This window comes from Phyllopteryx taeniolatus, chromosome 16 (genome assembly GCF_024500385.1).
Source record: "Phyllopteryx taeniolatus isolate TA_2022b chromosome 16, UOR_Ptae_1.2, whole genome shotgun sequence".
In the NCBI taxonomy this organism is placed as follows: domain Eukaryota; kingdom Metazoa; phylum Chordata; class Actinopteri; order Syngnathiformes; family Syngnathidae; genus Phyllopteryx; species Phyllopteryx taeniolatus.
In genome coordinates, this window is record NC_084517.1 from 6,603,122 (window position 1) to 6,627,129 (window position 24,008).

The window sequence follows — 24,008 nt, forward strand, 5'->3', positions numbered from 1 at the left end:
TGTCAAAATGACCTTTGCAAAATGTGTATGTTTCGAACTTACCATTTCCTAGCATTATTATTGTGATTGTTTTATTCATGAGTTGTTGTTGTCAATTTCTTTTTTTTGCGTTAACATTTGTCAACAGCATTTCTCATCGTGTGCATACAGTATATGCAATTTCTGAGCCATTGGAAATAATCTTAGATGATAGTTTATCGTAGATCCAAAAAAAAAAAAAAAGAATCATTTATTAATTTGCCCCAAAAAGTGCAAATACTTGTGTGCATGCAGCATCTCCTCCCTTGCGGTGCTCTGCCCACCAACGCTCACCCCCAGCAACTGCAAAACGAACCAAACACACGGGAACGCAACCACGAACGTAACATACGTGCTATCAAATAGAATTCACTCACATCACTATGCGAGTCTGTCAATAAGCTTTCCCCCCCTTAGCTCGTGCTGATTGTATTCTTCTGGAATTAAAAAAACTTACATTCCAGTCATAAAGGCTGATCAAGTGGTTTTGTGTTTTGCTTGAATGGCCCTGCTATTATAAGCAGCGGTGTTTGCTGTGCTATGCTTTGATTTACAAAGAGACACTAGCAAGTCTTTTCATTGTACACAATTAGTCGTACATTTACAACCGATCAAAAGATAACCAGTAGTGTTTTCATTCATGAGTCAATTCAATAGCTGCGGATTGTGTGTTGGGCTCATCTTCTGGAAATAAAAATGCCAACACGCTCACACTATCATCACTCCCCTTCACGGCAGCGTTAGTGTATGTGCGTGTGGGTGAATGATTGGGGATCTTTGCAGTTTGAGTGCAAGCCTACTTGCATGTGTAGGGGGGTACGGAGGATGCTTGTTGCCTAGCAACCCCCGTCTATGCAACCCTGGGCTCTGCAGTTGTGTGCGTGTGTGTGTGTCGAGATGAGAGGAGAGTCCAGCTGCAACATCATGAAATCTGTATTTTCCCTGAGTTCTGCTGCGGCAGGTAGCAAATGATGCATGTTTAGTGTTTAGTACTACAATTAACAGGTGACCAGTCAAGGGTGTACCCTGCCTCTCACCCGAAGTCAGCCGGGATTGGCTGAATGCAGGTCACCTGTGACCCGCGGTTTAGAGAATGGATGGATGGATGGATGGATGGTGCATACATGCATACTGCTCTTTTGCATTTACGTGTGTACTCGTATAGATAAATATACTGTACACAACTAACTTGGTTTTAAATATATATATTGAGTATATACAATTCAACAACAATTAATTGGTACGTATCCAGCAAAAAAAAAATCATATTATCTTGCGGGAAAAGGAACTATTCATTGTTTCATTTTTATATCTATGATTTTTCATGGTAAGGGAGAATCACCCACTGAACGTTACGTTACGTTCTCCTGTTTTCGTGGTAGTTTCGTACAGATCAGAATGATGCTTCCAAGAGGAGCAGCGTCACGGCATGAAGGTCTGCCTGGACGTAGCTCAGTGATGGTGGAAGCATCCGTCCGTCCGTCCGTCCGTCCGTCCGGCGAATGTCAGGGGACTTCTGGCAAAAGGCAGGCTACACCCTGGACTGGTCGGCAGTCAATTGCAGGGCACGTAAAGACGAACGACCTTTCACGCTCGCATTCACACGTCATTGAGTATGAAGTGAACCCACGCTGCCTGCGTGGAAGTCAAATGAGTGAACCGCTGCAAGAGGAAAAGCGATAGAACAGACATTACATCAGCCGCCCAGCGGGAGTAGGTTAACACACCATCTGGTCTTGTGGCACAATTTGTCATCGATGAATCGGTGATAGCCTGGGACAATTAGCACTGACTCTTCGCTTTTCAATGTAGATTTTAGACATGTTTAACAACGACCGAGTGTGATTTGGGCTTGTTGAGTTGAACGCAAACTTATGGTGGCCCTGAAGTGCAAAAGACAACAGCAAATAACGAAACTCAACAACAAATGAAAAAAGACAACAACATTCATCGAAAGGCTTTTAAATGTGTTGTCAGTGAGCGCGTACTTATTTGAATGTCGCGATTGAGTCCTGCGGAAATCTATCCACCATCACCTCATATGTGTGTGTAATGGGAGCAAGCCTGGCGGCGCGGATGTACGTGAGGAAACCCGAGTCCCCGATCCTTCAAAGCGCTCGCCGCTGGCTGCCGAGTGATGCGTGAAACGGCGCAAGCGTGGGTTTGAACCCCGACACGGTCGACCACGCGGGAAGCGCTGCGGAAGCGATGTAACGCAGAGCCACCAAAGCAGATGGCTTTATGTCCCGAGTTCAAAGATTGTTTGAATCACCTGTAACGCTCATTTCAGACGCGGAATAACTTCCTGGTCAAAGTGTCCGATCAAGTCATCCCTCTCGTCCAATCAGCGATGAGTCTTATCCCCGACCAATACTTAGTCTTCCGGTAGCTTAGTGTCGTTGCGTTTAGTTACTTGTTGTTGGGATGAATTATTTGGTGTTGTGTTTTTTCAATAACCCGTTGTTGTGTTTCGTTTGTTTGCTGTTGTGTTTTGCACCGTACAAAGCTGACGTACTTGCCCAAAGCTATGCCTTAATATGTCTGTGTGAAAGGCAACAGGTTTATTGTTCCTTCCACCATCGAGCGGAAGAGCATTGAATTGTTCTGCCTGTCGCTGCACGTCGCTGGTTTGATAGATGAACCAAAAAGAAGGATTTGTAGTAAAATGGCCTAACTTCCCCCAGCATCCCTGATGATCTCTGATGGCACCCTCGACTGTTTTCAAAAAATGCGATGTTCCAACTTTGTGGGAAGCGTTTGGGGAAGGCCCTTTTCTTTAATGGTGGCTGTGCCTCAGCGCATGAAGCGACATAATCTTTAGGTGGGACGATCACGTGTCCCAGTACGTACAGTAAATTTACGTAAAGCTCAGAGGAAGCTGCTTGGTCATATACAGGACAGCTCTTTCTGGCAGCTATGAAGACGTTACAAGGATAAGCTGCAAACAATACATCCATCCTAAATTGTTTCGGAGTACATTTCAAATTCAAAGTCCAATCTAAGGATGTGGTGTGGTTGAGTAATCGGTACTAACACTTCTCGAGACAGACTTGTTTTATTCACTTTCGGCATATATCAACGCTACATTGATTTTCCACCACCTTAACCAATCAGTTGATAAAGGTGTCTTAAAACAATGCGTGGTGTTCTGTCCCTGTTGCCTTTAGGCAGGAGCAGCAGTGTCTGGTTATTTTGTTAGCTTGCGGCAAAACTATACTAACCGTGGCTGTAAACAATATGACAATATAGCCCCCACAAAGTTAGCCTTAAACGAGAGAACAATGACGCTCCATATGGAAATCCTTGTTAGACTTCCTGCGTCTACCACAGAGATAATTGGGAAGATTTCCTATATCCCCCGTCCTCATTAGGGTGGCGCGTGAGCTGGCGCTTGGCCCAGCGTGTCGTTGCGTTTAGTTGAGCAGTATGACAATGAAAGTATGACAAAGTTGCGTGTAGCAAACACAGGTTGTTAGCATACATTTGTGCTAACAATGGCATAGAAACAATGCTGGATTGTAAGCATGTCTTCTCGTGAACATGAACCGCGTCGTCAAGTCAAGTGCCGTAAATATCGTTTTTCTCCCGCTTGGTAGCTTGACCTGGTTTCACTTGAAACGGATCCCTAAATCCCTCCTCGATTCCATATCTGGCTGGTCTCTGTCCTGTTGTTGCACATTTCACCGATCACACCATTTGGATTCGATTTTCATCACTTCTGTTGCATAACGGGGAGAAGTTAGTGGGCTTATTTGCGCATCATAATCGAGTGAAACCCTGCGTTAGCATATTGTCCGAGACGCACGCGCGCTTAAATGTGTATGTTATGGAAGATTATTGCAACATTATCGATTGGCTGGCGACCAGCTCAGGGTGTACGCCGCCTCTCGCCCGAAGATAGGCTCCGGCACGCCCGCCGCCCGCGTGAGGAGAAGCGCAACGGAAGACGCATGAATGAATGAATGAATGAATGAATGAATGAATATCGACGATGTACGTCTAAATGTCATTGTAGGCGCGTCACTGCAAAAACGCTGAAAGCTTGCGTTTGCTCTGCTCGTGATGTCTTTTTATTCTCTCTCTCTGCTTTGGGTGGATTCATTACCGTACGTCACAGTGCGTGAAAACCGACATCTTAAACACCACAGATAGATAACTACAATTAAAAGCATCAGGTATCACGAATACCAAGATTTCATTTCAGTTGCACTTTCACTTTTCTTTCATTCACACAAAGAGCATTTTTTATCACTCATGTTGAACTGTTTGCTCAACCACATTGTGATGAGTTAGAGTTTGGGAAATGGCTCGCATGGGCTCTGCTCACAGGGAGGCGGTGTGAAGGCCACTTGTTGTTGCTGTTCATAAACATAAACAACAAGCACAACTTAGCAATACACCTCATAACACGTAGTAAGTACATTGACAATTACGTAGGATGACAGGACTCGAACATTTTGATTCTGGGGCACTTCCAATTTAACTCAACCTGCAATAGTTAGTATGTATATGTATGTTAATAGCAGGCTACTTTGTGGTTCCTGGAGAATGACATTTGTCAAACAGGACCATTTGCATTCTGGGGCGGTGGAGGAAGTTCCATTGTGACTCAAACAGCACGAGAGACAATACATCCAAATTGTTATCCAGATTTTGAAAAACAACTGTTCGTGGGAGTTGTTAGTTTAAGAAGTGAGAAACAGTAGCTATTACAGCGAAAGTGTACCTCGCATCCTTGCGTTTTCGCGCTCAGCAGAGACAACATCATTGACTCTTCAACAATGCTTCCATCCAGGTATTGTCAGGGCTGCAACAACTGAGTCAGACAAAAGGAAAGAGAGGAAAAATAAAGGACGTGTTGCGAGTACAAAAAGTGGAAAATGAAGGTGCCGGAGATGAACGAATAGTCAGAGGAGAGGACTCGGGGGGCAGACTCATCGGGGCCAACGCAACCGGTCGACTCGGCGTTCCAGAGTGCAGCGCACTATTTTCCATTGCCGCTGCCAGCGAGCGAGAGGACGAGAGCCGAAACCTGGAGAGAAAGGATGAAGTAACAACAGGGCGGAGGTCTGAAATTATTGCAATGGGTGTGTTTACCGAGTGAGAAGATTGGAAAGAAGAAAAGTAGCGCTATCGTAAATTGCGTTGCCTTCTGCCTTCTGTGTCATGTATAAAAACAAACAAACTTTACAGACCTAAGAAACAGCAGAATGATTCATACGTTTTTCAGCATTCCGATCTATTTTTAGTTTGTTCTGTTTTTACTTTTAACATGCAAAGTAACATTGAACATTTGTATTTCTACTGTATGCACTTTTGAAAACGTATTTGTAAAGTCAGACACGTTCCCAAACACGAGGAAGGTGCCTGGACAAACGTTGCGCTTGTCACGTTGTTGTCGCCAATCAGATGACCGCGTGGAAGAACGCAACACATGGCGCTCGCTCGCTCGCTCGCTCGCCAAGCGGCCAGTTTCATTTCCTAATGAACTGATCTTCATCCAGTTCTGATGGAACTGCTGTAATTGCAACATCCCTACTGACCTTTGCCATTTCTTAGTGAAAGTTCTCTGGCATTCTTCTGTCAAAAGACACAAAGGATGAAGAAGTACAATATAGCTAACATACACTTGTGACAGGCTGGTTGAAATTCCTCAGTTTTGGGAGGGCGGTTCTGATTGATGCCCCTGAGCCAGAGTCCCCTATTCCATGGAAGCAATGGGCTTCTGTTAGCATGATGATCGGCGGCGTTGTGACGAAGCGAGCCGCTACTTTCTCAATCAGTCTGAGGAGAAAAGACATATTTTCACTCGCGGAGGCAGCACTTCATCATCAAACTTGTCAATTAGTGTGCAGTCAAAGCAAACACTCGCCGCTCCCGTGTCAATAACTTCACAGAACATTTGAGTATGCGCCGGTTATCGGTAACCAACGCCTTTCGCTAATGGCTTTGACACGCTAGATCGAGCTTTCCTGTCGTCTGACTGCGCTTGAAAATGGTGGATCTTTTCCCAGCCGCTCTGTGTGGGGATGCTTTTACATAAGAGCTTCGGTGTTATGTCACAATCCGGAAAAATGCCGAACAGCTCATTATCAGATATACTAAGCAAACGAAGATTGACTTACTTTTAAGTGCTTTTGTGTGTGTGTGTGTGTGTGTGTGAGTGTGTGTGTGTGAATATCTGCATTAAGCATCCAAAAATAGCCAGTTAGGAAATCTAATGTTCCTCTTCCAGTGGTGCTGGGAGCGGTCTCCTCTACAATAGAGGGCCTGTACGACTTCCTGCACCCTGCAGTGTTTGCGTGTATGTGTGCGCGTGCGATGGTTGTGTGTGTGTGCACGCATGAGCATAATCAATAGAGTCTACAAGATAAAAGGGATATGCAGATTTGTTAATAGTAAGATTGCAACACCATCTGCCTACTAAGAGCATTATTATTTTAAATGAGTTGGGTGAAATGTATTTGACCTAAAAAAAGGTTTTAAACAAAAATTGGGCAATTTGTATATCATCACCCTTGCCAGTTAGGTGTGTGTGTGTGTGTGTGTGTGTGTGTGTGTGTGTGTGTGATAAGGACAATGTTGTTTTTTCTTTTTGTGCAGCTTTGTATGCAGCGTGTACTTCTGCTTCATGTTGCTTCTGTTCCTGAAAGTGTTGTTCATTAGTCTGCTTGTTTTGACTTCACATTTTGCCTTATCCGTCTTCCATTATTCTCCCCTGGCAAACTTTTTGTCTCCTCATTTCAAGTACAAATGAGCTTGAAAGAAATGAAAATTGTCTAAGAACAAGGTGATGAGTCTTCTTTTTGAAAGATTTTGCATTTTTGCAGCGTGGGTGTTGATTTTTAGTTTTGCCGTATCAGGTCGCTTTGATTGCCAGAAGTACATGTGCTAAATCGAGTTAAATGCTAGTTTACAACAGAACACATTATGAAACACTGGTTGCAAATGTCTGTTTTTCAATAGGTGGACATATGCTATTTTTTTTAAGTCAGCCAGGAGCAAGGGGAGAGACTGTAAAAAAAGATATTATATTATATTATTGCATGATGAGTTTGTCTTTGTTTCTTTTTTTGTACGTAGTTATTTATACTGTACAGTATATGCTACATTTCCAACAGTGTTGCCTATTATTCAAATCTAAAGGTGACCTTGCAAACAACTGATTTCTTCTTTAATAGAGCTCGAGACCAGCCAAAAGGTTTTGAAAATTCCTTTCCACTGAGATGAAGTACTCGTATTTTATTCATACTTTTTTATTACAAAAGGTCTGCGCTTTTCTGACAAGAAACCAGACTTTTAAAATGTGTTGAATAAATAGCTTAATAAATAATAATTATTATTATTATTATTATAGACTCGCCCCTGGTCTGATCTCTGGGGATGTGCAAGTGACTTTTCGCTTCCTAATGACGAACCCTAATAACAAACAACAATAAAAGTGACAAATAATAAGCTGTTTTTGACTCTTTAACTTGGCTTTGCGTATACTTTTAGTAAAATAAACCCACCAACAGTGAATATGCATGCAATGCCGCAAAGAGTCATTTTGGATTTTCCTGATGTTTTCCAGAGTTGCTGGGATCTGCAAAGAAAGTGAATGTCAACTTCCAGGATACAGATGGGTGAGCTCCATCATTTTCTTCCCCCATCCTTACTCTACTCTGCCACTTTTGCTTGTTGGGAGTCATCCTGACATCACTTCCCTCCCTCCCCCCCCCCCCCCACAATATTTCCTCTGGTTACATTCATGTAAAAGCTTTCTTGTCCTATTAGTTTTGCCTCTCTCGTAGGAAAGGCTGCAGGATGAGCCCAAATCCCACTCAGCTCGAGTTCAAACTAGCATTTTTATGAACTATTTGTGTGGGACGGTAAGGACTCATGCTCTGCTATTATGATTTTAGTGGTTACATATAGTACATCTGTCCATATCTTTGCATTCGAGAGGTTGCATGTGAGCAGCTTGTCGCTTTATGATGATGGAAGGGTTAGCAGTCATGCTTTGATTTTGTTGTGAAGATAAATGCATTACTCGCTGAGAAACAGTAAATTAGAAAGCAAAATAAAAACAATAATGAGCAATTTTATTTCATGTGAGTCAAGTCCGTTTAAAAAAAAATACAGTATAGCTGATAATGGTCAAATACGATACAATGAAGTTTCAATCCGTCTCAAGTGCTAGAAATAATCTAATATGATTATTTATGATTGGAATGAATGAACCATGGGAGCATTTTGTAGATCCTTCTGGCAGTTTTACAGTTTTTAGCTCTGGGGGTCCCTTTTTTTTTGCCTTTTATTCTTTCTTCTCTTTGTTTTGATTTTGGCAGCATATGTTCATCTGTGGACCTTTGTTGTAAATAGGGTAGCAAGATAAAAACTAAATCACAAAAGATTGTTATGAGCTACTCTTCAAGAAAGCTGAACAGTGCAACGTTGACCTTTCATCGAGCACATCTGCCGCACAGTTCAAAGGTTCTGGGTTCCAATCCTGTGCGTTTGCATGTTCTCCCCGGTCTTGGGTGGCTTTTCTCCGGGTCCTCCGGCTTCCTCACACGTTCCAAAAACAAAGTTGTGAATGTGAGTGTGAATGGTTATTTGTCCGTGTGCCCTCGCGATTGGCTGGCAACCGGTCACGGCCGGCGTTGAGCTCGGACAGGCTCCGGCTCACCTGCAACCCTCAAGATAAGCCCTTTAGGAAACGGATGGAAGTGTACCCATTTGTTGAATCCTAATGCTCTCATTTTGTATTAAACAGCCCTTACTGCTAACTTAGTCTTGGTATTAAATCATGAAGACATTTATGTTAGTAAAGCATTTAGGGTCATTTTCATGGCTAATGAGTGAGCGCGAGCTCATTAATGCAGGACTCATTTTGTCTTTCTGGCAGTTGCTGAAGACTCGTAACGTGCTGCGTGCTGAAGGTTCGCAACATCCGGCTGCTTTGTGATATGTAACAGTATGCAACGTACTGTTACACTGTCCAATCACAAAATGGCAAAAAGGCTCATGAATACAAATCACCTAAGTTTTTGCATTGACTTGCCACCACAGTGTCGATTTTACAGATCAGTGGAAAACTACTACTAATACGACGATACAACACAACTCCTAAAATCAAACACCCCTGAGGACCTCCAGTGTTGTGAAAAAAGATGCCAATAAAAATCCTATTCAAGGGTTCCTACTCCGTATATTCCTTGTGTTTTCGTTTTTTGCGACACTTCTTCCAAAAGATCAGCCTTAATAAGGGATATTAAAAGAAGTTGAACTTCAAAATGGCGGCAGAACGCTCCTTTAAATACAGCTCTCAATTCACTTCCACATACGGGTAGTTCCTTGGCACCAAGATGCCAAGCAATGGCCTAAGTCGAAAAAGTGGGAATAGCAAAAAAAAAACCTTCGGTAACGCTAGGTTCCCCCGCAAAAATCTGCAAACTCGTGAATGCCGAACCGCGAATATGTGGGAGTTGACGGCGCAGCCCGGAATGGTGTTCAAGCAATCGCGGGGCACATCAAGACAGACAAGCGTTCGTGCTTATGGACAATTTAGAGTCTCCGCGGAATTCACTGAACATGCGTGTGTTTGGAATGTGAGAGGAAGTCAATGTACCTGTAGAAAAGCCACGCCTGCAGCCCGGATTTCAACCCACAACCTCTTGGCCTGCTAACCACCCGGCGTCCGTGTTTTTGCCCATTGCCAACCAGCAGATCAAATTTTGGAGATCTATGTTTTTGGGGGGTTTTGAAAGTAGCAATTTCACCTCGCTCCAAAGTTATACTCGAAATAAACGTTTTGTCACGTCATCAGAAAATAGCTGTCGGCAAAGTTTGCAAAGCTTTTTACGGAAAGACGAGGAAGCGAGACAGCCAAATAAAGAAGCAAAAAGGTCTTCAAAGACATCGAAAACTGAGCGGCTAATTCCTTGCATCTCTGCCTGCTAAGGTTGCTTCCAAATGCTTCGTGTCATCCATTTTGGTTGCTCGCTCACATGAAGGAATGAAACTAATCAATGAATGTATTGCTTCGATGGGAGCTCAGGTGCGCCGAGCGGGTGCTTGGCTCCCATTGGCTCCCATTGGCTCCCACGGCCTCAATTTACTTTCCACTTTGTGTGAGAGTCAGAATGTTTTATTCATTTGCTGGAGACAGCATCAAAAAGTGATGATCAACAACACTAGGATGGAACCTTTGGGTACACTTCGATTGCATTAAATGTATAAATCTCAACAGACGCTGACGTCTCAAAGGCACGTGACGTGTGCGCCTACGGGCAGGCAAACATCGTTTTCGATTTGGATTTTCTTATTTGTGAGTTGCATCTTCAGAGTGCTGCTTAAAGGTTTGAAATCGATTGCACTGTATTCCAATGTGTATTTGTTTGTGACTGCTGTGTTTTCCCGTTCAGTTAAGCGGATTAGATGGTGACTGTTTTGCAAATGAACTAAAGTGTAACATTTGAAGAATCAGAAGAAGCCAAAGGCAAAAGAAATCCTTCGGACTGGACTGTTGAGTGGTTACATCAAACCCGCTGACAAAATGTTGACGCTGTGGACAAAACAGGATGGTCGCGAGACAATGCTGGGGGGGCGGGGCGGGGCGGGGCGGGACGGGCAAAGGTGAAAGGCTGCGATTGCCGTGGACGCCCGGCAACATGTTTCAACTGTAAAAATCATTTGCCGCGCGCGACAGTCAAGGTGGGGATGAGAAACCTCGTCAGCTGTAGTAAAACGAGGCGCAAGCAACGAAAAAAATTGATTAGCAAGAATTGATTACGTAGCAAAAAATGGCCACAATCCTTTCAGGCAAACGGGAACATCGAGTCATCGGAGCCTTCACATTCGTGACACGTAACGAGTAAGAACAGGGATATTTCTCCAGAACCTCTCGAATATTGACGCTTGAATAACAGAAGAACAGTCGGTGAATTATAGAATCAAAAGACTGTAACCCAATAATGTGGGAATATTAGGACACAATTGAATAACCGCCAATCACAGATTTACTGGAAAGAGTGATCAAAGAATGAGAATGAGAAAGGGTGGAGGGAAATAGCTTAAGGGCGAAGACTCACAAGAGGCAAGAGAACGCTGGACGGAGGTGGATAGAAAGAAAGAAAGAAAGAAAGAAAGAAAGGGGGGTATAAATATTGCATTTGACGGCTTGGCAAAGGGCAGAGCTGCCTTCCCCCTTCCCCCTCCCCCTCCCCCTCCCCCTCCCCCTCCCCCATACATACGAGCGTGTGGTTCAGCCTAGTAAAGCATTGGGTCATGTCGCCCTGCTTAACCCCGCAGGGCGAACCGAGCATAGGATTCGGTTAAGACACGTGCTTTTCACGCACCTGCGGCGCTCCGATAAAGGACGAGCGGAAGGTCAAAGGATGCCGATGCTCCGCTTTGATATTTCTTGGAATTCTCGCAGCCCAATGGAGAGCACCCACGCGCACGACGCAATTAGCCCCGACTGAACAATCCCCCCGCATGTCAACGACAGACGTGGAAATCCTAATCTAATAACGGGCTCATCGGAGACCTGGAAAGGTCTGACAATTGGGGAAATAGGCCTTTCAAATTCAATTCCAAACAGCGACATCCTACACCAGATTTCCTTTTAGCGAGCATCCGAGTCTGTATACTGTATGTACGGTGCTGAACGAACCTTTTAGACCACCGGCTAATGTAAGCTTTAAATTAGCAGCAGTTCTCGTTACCTAAATCATTTTGTTAGGTTTAATGACATTTTTAAAGCTCGGTGTTTAGTTTTGATCACTGTTTCATCCTTGAGACTGTCATTTCGTCTTCAAACTTTCATTTGGGGAACCCGAATATTTCATCGGAAAAGGATTTTTATTAGTTCGTGGCTGAACTCACGTATGCGAAAGAAATCAACGAATCGCTGTGCAGTGGAGTTGCGTTGGTCGCTCAGTGCTACTGGTGCTTTCTTTTGAGAAACATGTTGACAGCAATGCTTCCTACGACATTATAGAAAGCACTCCCAAACACAAGAGCACGATGCTGTTAGTTCCTCTGGTTTCAAGCTTCATTATCATCCAAATTGAAAATTGAGGATGTGTTTTGATGGCATTATCGCTGTTCAGAATATTGACATAAAGGATAAATGCCATAAAGATGTCAGTTATAATTGTTGTGTACTTGTATTTCCGACCAAGTGTAGAAAGTGAAACTACAAGTAAGCTTAAGACGGAATGAAATGGTTGACAAACATTTCTGGATGAAAGAGTAACCATGTACATATCTCGTGACTTTACACTGGGTTTCAATTATAGTCATTAGTCATTTTGTCTTAGTTTTTTGTTGACATAGCAAGGTCGTATTGTTAATAATGATCATTTCCATGATGTTCTACATTTGGCAACACAACAACAGCCCCCCATTTGCTCCATTTTCTACCGCTGATGTTTGTGTTTCAGCTTAATCCTCTGATCCTAATGTATTTGCCACGCTAAGCTTTGCCATTACAGCGTTCACGTCCTATGTGCAAACGTAGGTGTGTTGTTTGTTACACTGATATTGGGGCTCAAAACGGTAAAGTCGGCGCTTGTGTGTCTGTTGGACAAATTGATGAGACATGGAACGGGTGTGATTGTCACATTTAACACTGATGTGTTCGTGTGTTGTTTGCACGCGTGCGTGTGTGCTGGGCAGATTTTCCCCTCTGCATCACGCAGCCCTCAACGGGAATACGGAGCTTATCGCTCTGTTGCTGGAGTCACAGGCGGCTGTTGACATCAGAGACCAGAAAGGTGAAATGAACGCATCGATACAGTGACTCAAATAAACAAACATTGTTTGTGACAATACTTCCTGTATTTTGTTTTTGTGCCGCACGCCCGTGACAGGAATGCGGCCACTGCACTACGCGGCCTGGCAGGGGAAGGCCGAGCCTATGAAGACGCTCCTGAAATCGGGTTCGTCTGTCAACATCCAATCGGACGAAGGGCAGATTCCTCTCCATCTGTCAGCGCAGCACGGCCATTACGATGTGGTGAGTGACATCATTTCCTAAAGAATGCTCAAATTAGGAATGAGGATCATTCTTGCTTGATACAGTATAAGGCCGAAGGTCTTGGGATATGAATTAGCCAGATAAGTAGATGGGGAGAGTGGGTAGTTGGGTAGATAGGTGGATATAGAATCATGTGTGAACGCACAAGGGAAATTCACTGTTCCGGTATTCTCCACTGTGAAAACAACGCAACCACCTCTGACTTCACATGCAGTATATTGTTCTGGTGGTGTCAAACTGATCAATAAGGCTTAAAACGACTTGGCATTTTCAAAAATAAACAAAGCGTTGATAAGCTATCATCCGTAATAATACTTATATATGTATGTCTTTTTGTCAGAAACAGATCAAGGTATTTTGCAGTACAGTATGTCCATTGATGTGTTGGATCACGTCGCCAAAGCTGCGTTCGTTCGGTCTGAAAGGATTTCAAATTTGCTGCGTTCATGTGCTTCTCAACTCAAAGAAACAAATGAAAAGCAGGACAAGTCTGTTGTGGTCGCTCCTTTGTTGCGTTCGTTTCTCTGGGATCTCCAGCTTCCGTCCCCGATCTGAAAACTCTAAATTGCCATAGTTATAATGTTTGTGTCTGTGGCTGTTTTCTGCCTGCTGATATATATATATATATATATATAGAGAGAGAGAGAGAGAGAGAGAGAGTATTTTATAAATAATATTAAGTGCTGTTTTACTGAATTTTAAAAACCGCTTTGGTAGGCATGACCTTGTCACACATTGATATGCAATAAGACCACAAGACTGGAAGGGCGTCATCCCTTGGAACCAATTTGATATATCCATCCATCCATCCATCCATCCATCCATTTTCGGAGCCGCTTCTCCTCACGCGGGTCGCGGGCGCCCGTCCCGGCTATCATCGGGCAGGAGGCGGGGTACGCCCTGAACCGGTTGCCCGCCGATCGCAGGGCACAACCATTCGCACTCGCATTCACACCTACGGGCAATTTAGAGAGTTGTCAATGAACCTAGCATGCATGTTTTTGGGATGTGGGAGGAAAGCGGAGCGCCCGGAGAAAAGCCACGCGGGCACGGGGACAACATGCAAACTCCACACTGGCGGGGCCCGGATTTGAACCCCGGTCCTCAGAACTGTGAGGCAGACGTTCTAACCGGTCGCCCACCGTGCCGCCCAATTTGATATAGCGTGTGTAATTGCATCTGTGGTGCTTGCCACATAATGCTCTAACGCCAAAAGACAATTTCCTCATTTTGAAAAAGATATTTATTGAGCTACACTAGCTTCCCGGATGTAATTCATTCTCAGCCCACATTTAAATATTGATATGATAAAAATGGTACCATTTCTAAAAACAACTGGGCTACCCTTGTATTTTTCTCGGGATAAAAAAAGTGCCTCAGATCCTCAGGACTTCCTGTCTGCTCTTGACTAACAGCGACTTCCCGCAGGCTGCATGCGTTCATCGTTTACATTTTCCTTTCATACATCTTTTATGCCTTCATAAAAACATTAACATGCAAAAGTGAAAAATATATGACACACATTCCTCCAGAGGTAAGGGAAAAAGAAGCAGAGGGGAAGGGAACTCAAACTCTGATTCACATACCAGCGATGTTATGGCCTTAACCTTCATTCATTTGATTGAATTTATGTATAGATTTTTTGGCTATTTTTATTCTTATGATTACCATTGGGGTTGTTTTCATTGCTACTACGTCAATGATGACTATTGCTATTATTTATATGAGTGGTTTTTGAGAACCTCTTTAACTTTTGACATCAAGTACCACCGAGACAAATTCTTGACTCTCCAAAGTTCCACCATCACGACCAACAGTAGCCTAGTAGGCCCAGGTGTTCATCAACAAGGCAGGCAAGGCTTTTTATTCCTAAAAGGTATATTCTGGCTGGTTCCCTGCCCAACGCCTTGCTCCTTTAAAGCAGCACACACTATCTTCGGAAAACCAACACACAAAAGTACAAAATGATTTCAATGCCCACTCAGCTAAACAAGTAATACTGTATGTATGGGTTTGTGTCAAAAGTCATCCAAGCATGCCTTTATCAAACTGGGTTTGTGCACTGTTCATGTAGTGTCAATATGGATTGTTTCCAGTCTGAAATGCTGCTGCAGCACCAGTCCAACCCGTGCATTGTGGATAATGCGGGCAAAACACCTTTGGACCTAGCCTGTGAATTCGGCAGAGTCGGGGTATGGAACTGTGTTTTTTAGTAGCTACGTAAAAATAAATGGGAAATAATCGGGATCGCTGTTGCTTGTCCCCCGTGTGTGGGCATGCACGCATGCGTTGGTGTGTTAATGTGTGTGCGCAGGTTGTCCAATTATTGCTGTCAAGTAACATGTGTGCCGCTCTGCTGGAACCTAAGAAAGGAGATACCACGGATCCCAATGGGACATCTCCTCTACACTTGGCTGCCAAGAATGGACACATCGACATCATCAGGTACACACACGGGATTGCGGAATTTACTTGAACTTTTTCAGAAGATGAAACAAACAGTGAGGATCAGCATTAACAGCAGACATAGTTGAACAATTCCAGCGTTTCCACTTGAACTGTGTTTGATGCCCGGTACCTGTCACTTGCCACTCGATTTTCTAATGCACATTCCCACTACCGACAGCACAGCAGTGGAACAGTAGCGGCTGCAACACCATAGCTATTTACGACCGGACGGCCTTGGCGGAGGCCTGAGCTTCAATGAGTGTGAAAGAGGTGACGGGAAGGCTAGATCAACTCAAAGATACGATGAGGAGCAGAAAGAGAGAGCGAGCGAGCGAGCGAGAGAGAGAGAGAGAGAGAGAGAGAGAGAGTCAAGCGGTCTCGACACACCTGTGTCATTCGCCTGCTTTACACTACTCACTTCCTCCACTGGGCGGGAAGGCAGGAGAAAATGAGAAGAATCTTTCATCTTCATCTTCATCTCTCACGTCCTCGTTTGGACCAACCACGCGCTACTCGGTATGACATGTCACAGCATACTGTGCAGCTTCGCAGCCACACAGGCGACGCCTTTTGAATGGGGGGCAGCCTCTAAAGTGTGTGTCGAATTCCCTTCACTGGTGCAACGCCCCGACTACTACTACTTCCACTACTAATACGGCAACTAATCATAATAAGAATACACTGTTTGTTTATAGAGCTTCTATGGATTTGTAAAAACACCTTCAACTATTTCCAACTAAAATAGTAATGACATTTCTGTTCATAACGATATAATTCAGTTTCCAGAGCAAATGGCATAAATCGTGATTGTTTGCGCCACATAATGTACTGTAAATAAAACAATATAGAGTTGCTTCTCATATATTTACTTTTAAAGTGTTAATTAATGGTGAAGAATGGCACTGACGGCGTCGTGGTACATTCGCCTGACTTGGCTGCAGGCAGCGTGGGTTCCACTCAGTGTGAATGGGTGTCCGTGTCTATACGTGCCCTGCGACTGACTGGCGACCAGTTCAGGGCGTGGTCCGCCTTTTGCCCGAAGTCAGCTGGGATGGGCACACCTCGCGGCCCCGAACAGGATAAGCGGGGATGGATGGATGAGCGTCAACGTTACCTTTACATCCTTCAATTTGTCTGTATGCGGACACACCTTAATGTCTTCAATTAACTTAACATTCATGTTTTGGGGACGTAAGAGGAAGCCAGAGAAAAGCCAAGCCAAGACCAGGGAGAACATGCAAACATGTGAGTGAAGAGAGTAAAAATTCCGCCGTAGCTGATGGAACAGAGGCGTCTCGGCGTGACACAGATAAATGATGTGGTTGTCATGCCAAAAATGACCAAATCAAATACAAAATGTTGAGCAGGCTAGTCCTTGGTTTATCCTTTACATTTTCAGTTGGAACAAGCGTAAGAAAATATGAAAGGGCAGAAGATTGTAACTGATTGATTTCATTCTTGGTTTGAGTCTTTTCATGCATGCTATTCACGCTCAGCTTGCGCTGTATGTTGTTTTATCAGGCTCAATCTCAGGTTCTTGTCACCATCTCTAATCCTCATATCCGCATATCGTCCCTTGCTCTTCCCACTCCTTTTGGCTCCGTCTCGGCTCCGTGTGCAGACTGTTGATCCAGTCGGGAATAGACATTAACCGACAGACCAAAGCCGGGACTGCCCTGCACGAGGCCGCCCTGTGCGGCAAGACTGAGGCAGTGAGACTCCTGCTGGAAGTAAGTGGGACTTTATTCTTCAACTCTTCCAAGTAGTAACGTCTGAGTTGTAGCGCTTGTCCTTGTCAGGGTTTCAGGTGAGCTGGGTTGTCCCCGACAACTTCCGGTGAGACGTGGGTTACGCCCTTGAGCGGTCGCCATCCCATCGCAGGGCACATATAGACGGAAATCCATCAGTTTGTTTTGGACAATTGAACGTTTTTAATGAACCCGACGTGAATATTTGGGGAATTTGGGAGCAAGCCAGAGTAGCCGGGGAAAACTCATGCAGCCATGGAGAGACCATGAAAAGTCCACAGCTGAGATCCGTGACTAACCGACGCCCCATACATTTTTTGAAAAATATTTGTCTCTATTAATAGTTTGAATATACCACAGACTATGATCCTCAAACAGATACATATGATTTCAAACTCTTTTTACAGCATTACCCTTAAAATAAATTGCTTACGGATGATTTGATAGGCTCCAGCACGCCCGCGCTACAGAAAACGGATGGACGGATGCTTTGATTTGTAAAAATCCACCGGGAGTATACATGCACACGTACACGCGCACTCTCCGAAGTTCAACAACCCAGGTTCAACGTAGCTACAAAGGTTGTCTCTTCATCCATGACACCACAATTTGAAATACTACTATCTTTCGTAAGGAGTATCCATCACGCCTTTGTGTACATTTGCAAGGTTTCAATCGATTAGATTCATTTGATCCTATTCATCGTGATGGATTCCACACAATCCAGTCATGAATATCCTGCCCTCCTCGTCATTTGACAACGGAGGGAATTTAGGAACATTGCAATGAAAGAGATTTCGCATCCCATCGACTCAAACAGGTCGGCTGACGCGCCGGAGTAGATATATTTCAACATACAGTATCACTGGGACAGTTTTAAAATGCTTTTGGGAACGCTCGTAGTGCATTTGAGGAGCTAAACGACCAGTGAGAAGACATTGTGTCATCATAGACAGATTGCTCTTTGCGGTGTGGAACGAGTGGACTTTGGGATATTATAGTCTGTTCATGAAATCTCGCCATCCCGTCGTGATCAAAGTGAGGCCCAGTAAAAGTGCTCAGCTGCATAGAGAGAGAGAGATTAGGCAAATGACGCATTTATGCTGGTGACATTCAAATGCCACCCATCTCATGGAAAAGAGGAGTATGTTCCGGCATGAAAACTACCTTTTCCATTTACATTCCCTGAGGTGAGATGTTATGCTTCTTTGTCCTCCTGGGCTGTAATCATCCATCTGACCTGAAGTGTAATGTGAATGTGGTATTGCTCTTTGTCGTTTTGACTGTCTTGTTAAGTCATCATAGTTAAAGATCACAGCCCAGTGAGTGTAAATATGGCAGGCCGCTTCATGGTTTTGAAATAACCGCTTGTGTTTATCTCCAGTGGAAAGATAAGCAGCGAGTGGATGGATGCATGGGAATGTAATTAACTTGGAGCGATGCGGTAAAATGGATAATGTGTCTCAAATTTGAATTAGTGACCATTGTTTTCTCTTTGTCATTCTTCTCTGTGCAGAGTGGTATCAACGCCACAGTGAGAAACACCTACAGCCAGACTGCGCTGGACATTGTGTATCAGTTCACTGCAACTCAAGCAAGCAAAGAGATCAAGCAGCTACTACGGGGTAGGATGGATGGATGGATGGATGGATGGATGACTTAACCCTTAGCTTCTCTGGAAGCCTAGCGGTTTCAATTTTGTATGGCAAGCTAATCGCTGAATTGAGGTCTCAAGAATATTACTGCTAATAATAAAAATAATAGATAAATCATAGCTACTGAGGTTACAAGAGTTATGCCGACATTTTATGATGTCATGCTGACACCTTGTGTGACATCATGCGTGACGCTTGCTTGATGAGTGATTTTAAAGGGACATATTGTGGAAAATTGACTTTTTGTTTGCCCACACATCAAGTGGGCATTGCAAATTGCGTTTTTATGAAATGTAACTGGAAGCAAACCTTTCTGAACTTCAGAACTAATTTATAAAATAACCCCCTCCCACCAACACACCGAGTTTATCCAGCCATGACTTGAAAGCTAGGTTGGGCGAAGATCCAGAGCCACTTTCCAGCAGCGGATGGACTTCACAATGAACAATGGCCATAAACGTAGTACGACAGCATTTATGCGCTATGTCAAAGCCAAAAGGTGAGAAAGAGCTCCACCCCCAAAAAAGATCAGCCAAAAAAATGCACAATATGTCAAATTTAAGCGGTGTACTTTTCCCCATTGGGAGTGTCATGCATGGTACTGCTGCCTTTTATGCAGACGCTTATGCGTGGCCTGCATCACGAAGGGCATCCCATGTAAAAACTGTGACGAGCAAACGCACGAGAGTGACTTGCTGTGGCAACTCCTGACTGGAGTCGGTCGGCCTCACGGGCGTTCCACTGTACTTACTGTACATGCTTTCCATGTAATCACGACATCACACATACGATGACAAAAGCTCAAGCGATCGCTGATGACACCAGTAACGAACAAATGCGTACGTCATCTGACCGAAGGCAGAGCGATAAATGATTGTTAGCCTTCTTCTCTATCGAAAAGATGTTTCATGAAGTAAATTGCTTCCAAGGGAGACAGAGCGCTTGCCGTAGTTTACATTTCAACAGGTAAGTTGATTCGAAATCGACATAGTGGAAACTCTGATATAGTTAACATGATGAGTTACGGACTGGCTAATCACTTTTCCGTTGCTCTGATTAATGGCATAAACATGCTATTTCGACGGTGAAATGGATAGCGTGCTGCAGTGCTAATGTTAGCTAGCGGGCTAGCCATGGTGTTTTACAAAGACAACGCAACCAAACATGTTACACATACCTGTGGATTGGTTCTCAGTCTGTCCTTTCGGAAGTGGCTACGCTCCGTACAACTATTTAGGGCGTTTAGTTTTTATCAATACAAAAAAAGTTTTGGGGTATATTTCTGGTAGCACAACCCCAAACACACCACATATTTGTCATCATTTTCAGTTCAAGTCTGCGATAGTCAATCATTTTTTTACAAACATTATGAAAAGGTGTATTGGACAACGATCACTGGCGTGGTCATCGACCTTCTTCACTCACTACTGCCCCCGTGAGGATCAAGGTGACATTTCGAGCAGTTGGTTGTTGTTGTGAACTATAGTGAAAAAAAGCAACTGTTTTTCTGTTGCACAGATGCGTCAGCTGCTCTTCAGGTTCGGGCTTTGAAAGATTACTGCAACAATTATGACTTAACCAGCCTCAACATCAAAGCAGGGGACGTCATTACGGTACAATGCACGCCTACAGTACAACGACACACTTACATTCTTCACCTACTCAGTGACCACAGGCCAAATTAAACCCTGCACTACCCCATTGAATACCAGAAAAATTAGACTGGGCTATGGCAGTAATTAAGCACCTACTTTGAGGTTTTATATGACATACGTAATGCTTGGACTATGCCAAGGATGAACATAAGTGGCAGAGATTGGAGCCTTTGAGTTTCATTTCATATTTCATCTTAGCTCAAGTTTTCATTAGAATTCACTAGACTTTACACCGATTCGATGGGGCTGATCGGTATCGGCCGATATTTCGCATTTTATGCCGATCGGCTTTAATGTCATATTTCGCCGATCCGATCAATGGCGTCATTGATGGCGGGTTGCTGGAGCCTATCCCAGCTATCTTCGTGCGGGAGGCGGGGTACACCCTGAACCGGTCGCCAACAACAAACAACCATTCGCACTCACATTCACACCGACGGGCAACCTAGCGTGCATGTTTTTGGGATGTGGGAGGAAAGCCGAGTGCCCGGAGAAAAGCCACGCAGGCACGGGGACAACATGCAAACTCCACACAGGCGGGGCCGGGATTTGAACCTGTGAGGCAGATGTGCTAACCGTCAAACCGCCGTGCCGGCTTGAATTCAACATATCAAATCCCATTTAATGCGTCGAGACGCTTATGTCACAGCAGTTTGTTTTGAGAACGAGCACCCTGTTTTGTGTTGATTAATACGCAGAATGAGCTCAGTCAGCATTTCTCATTGACTACGAATACTGAGAGAAACACATTTAGTGCCTCCATCGTAGTCTACACGCTATTCATGAATATTTATGACACTTTGGGAAACCAAGCAGGGCCTGTTTTCCTCCCTTAGGGTCTGAAAGAACACGTTGGCTTTTCTGCTTTAACAAAATCTTTAAACACTCGCATTCAGCTGTTTACATGTGAATGACTGCTCTCTAGGATTTTGAAGCCTTCTAGAAAAATCCGACTACCGTATACTGTGCACTAATACATGATTTATACAGGGTGATTTAAAAGTAACTCCCAATTCTGAAATACTTCTAAATTCTGCACACTATTTATTGTATTTTTTTGTCAAAATTGTCATATGAATTTTTACAACAAATGGATATGCGAGATTGGATATGGTTTAGCATGAACTTTTATTTAAAATTCGATATGGGCACCGGAATTTGCTACCAGAATTCTTGAGCTCCCCAGAAATTGTGTCCGCTGATTTCAGCGTGAAATCTTGTGGGACGGAAAACATTCAATTCTCGTGTTCTCACATGGGTGTTGAGGTGACCGCTACAACCCACATGTCCGTCTCCCAGGGGAAATGGTCATTCGGCCACAATACGGCCAAACGGGGATGAGCCCCAAAATTGAAATCGTCAACATTTCGTCTCGCGGGTGTCGTGAAGAACGAGCGGCCCTGCAATCTCGTCCGTAGTCGTCCCTAAATGTGCATACATTAAAGAACAAACATGAGACAATAGGCAAAATAAAGTATTTTCAAATGTGGAGTTACCAGTATATAATACATACATATATACACGTATTCATGAAAATAAATGAAATCAATACAAAAAGAATGTTTTGTTTTCTGACAGGTGTTGGAGCAGCACCCTGATGGACGGTGGAAAGGCTGTATCCATGACAACCGAACAGGAAATGATAGGGTGGGCTACTTCCCCTCCACCATGGTGGAGGTCATCAGCAAACGAACAGGTGTGTCTGTGTGTGCGTGCTTGTAAATGGGTATGCATGGTTTCGGTTTTGTGTGTGCGCGCGTGTGGGTGTCCCGTGAGTTGAAATGATCATTCCCAAAAATGACCAACTGAATTGAAACCTGTCAAAGAAAATCACGAATGTGTGTTAAGGTGATTAGTTTAAGTAAATGCAAACCAATGAGAATTTCAAATCTTCCTGACTGACGCCCAACCAACTGGTTCTACTTTCCAGATGGAATATGTCGCTCTTTTACTGCTTGACGAGGAAAGTTAACTGCAAGTTATCCGCTTAGTCCTTTGGTTCACCGCACTGGCTGACGTTTAACACACTTCATTAACAGCAGCTTGAAAGAAGCAAAGCAAAAATAGCCAGCACAAGGAACGATCCAGTGATATTCAAATAGATAAGATGATTCTGATTACGATTATATCTTTTCTCCGGGCGCTCCGGTTTCCTCCCGCATCCCAAGAACATGCATGGTAGGTCGATTGCCGACTCTAAATTGCCCGTAGGTGTGAATGTGTGCGCGAATGGTTGTTGGTTTCTACGCGCCCTGCGATCGGCTGGCGGCCAGTTCAGGGTGTACCCCGCCTCTCGCCCGAAGATAGCTGAGGAGAAGCGGCTCGGATAATGGATGGATGGATGGATGGATGATGATATCGTCTGTCGTATGGTTCATTCCTGCAATTTCATAGTATGACAATTGGGATGTAAAAAAGTCAAAACTGCAAAACAATTCCTTTCGGCTGCATTTACACTGCATGGTTGAAGTGACACAATTCCGATTTTTGCTTTTGCTGTCAAGTGGCACAATTCTCATATACACCATGGCAACGTAAAGACAGAGAAAGCAGCATAGAAGCTCATAACATCAGCTCGGAATCACGCCTCTTGCAAATGTGGATAAAAAGCCGCGTGTCGAGTATCGGCCCATGCAAGTGCGACATAAATGGACAGGATGGATGGACGGCGTCAATCCAATCTTTACATCGTCAAAATAATAATTACCGGAATATATAATGATGAATTACACACAAAACCTGTTAAGATTATGGTTGCCAATGGCATAATGGTGTATGTACTAAACGCTATGGAATGTTGACTATGTATTTTGTTTGCTTCTGTGTTGTTATTGCCCAGTCTTGACACGGGTGGAGTTATTTTGTAAGAATTTACCATCGGTGATGTTTTGTTTAATGTCATATCGAATATGTGTCACTTGAAATGTACTTGTAAATCCATTGAGACTGAATAGACATTTGATACGAATCTTGGAGTTGAGGACTTGGACCTGCAGTGTCAATCCAGTTTTAAGGCCCTATAGTGGGGTAGAAATGATCTGCCAAGGTCTCTGGTATCCCGAAAATCGGAATTACAATAACAGGTAGGTTGACCAGGTTCGACATACCGTAGCGCATTTGAGCTCAGATCCATCCCATCATTTCACTGCACAGACAAAAGCTGGTGTCAGTTTTTAAATGTGTATTGGTGTTTATCTGTCAATATGGAAGTTCTGTTTGTTAAGTTTTGTTTCCACTTGTCCCAGTCAATATGTGTGTGTGTGTGAGACGGTCTTCTTCATCTCGGATGTCTCGCATTATTCCGTCCGCGACATCCTAATGGTCTCCTCTCATCATCCTCATTTTCACCTGTGATGCTTCCTAACTCGTGTACTGAACCTCACCTACGTGCCGCAAACTGGCTCATGACGACGGAACATTTGCTAAAAAAAAGGGAGTGCCGCTGGTCGTACTTATT

The 24,008-nt window shown here is 43.9% G+C and overlaps 1 protein-coding gene across 10 annotated transcripts in view; it reads left to right on the plus strand.

Moving 5' to 3' along the window:
- Nucleotides 1–24,008, plus strand: part of caskin1 (CASK interacting protein 1) — a 70,834-nt gene that overhangs the window by 20,551 nt on the left and 26,275 nt on the right. For all 10 annotated transcript variants that reach the window (XR_009784623.1, XM_061748168.1, XM_061748169.1 and 7 more), the window contains exons 2-10: nt 7,592–7,643; nt 12,685–12,782; nt 12,879–13,024; nt 15,142–15,237; nt 15,360–15,490; nt 17,115–17,223; nt 18,758–18,866; nt 20,415–20,509; nt 22,130–22,247. Coding sequence is in view for 9 of the 10 variants with exons in the window: in XM_061748168.1 (XP_061604152.1) it covers nt 7,592–7,643; nt 12,685–12,782; nt 12,879–13,024; nt 15,142–15,237; nt 15,360–15,490; nt 17,115–17,223; nt 18,758–18,866; nt 20,415–20,509; nt 22,130–22,247 (954 nt within the window). In the remaining variant the exon portion in view is untranslated. The remainder of the gene's footprint in view (nt 1–7,591; nt 7,644–12,684; nt 12,783–12,878; nt 13,025–15,141; nt 15,238–15,359; nt 15,491–17,114; nt 17,224–18,757; nt 18,867–20,414; nt 20,510–22,129; nt 22,248–24,008) is intronic.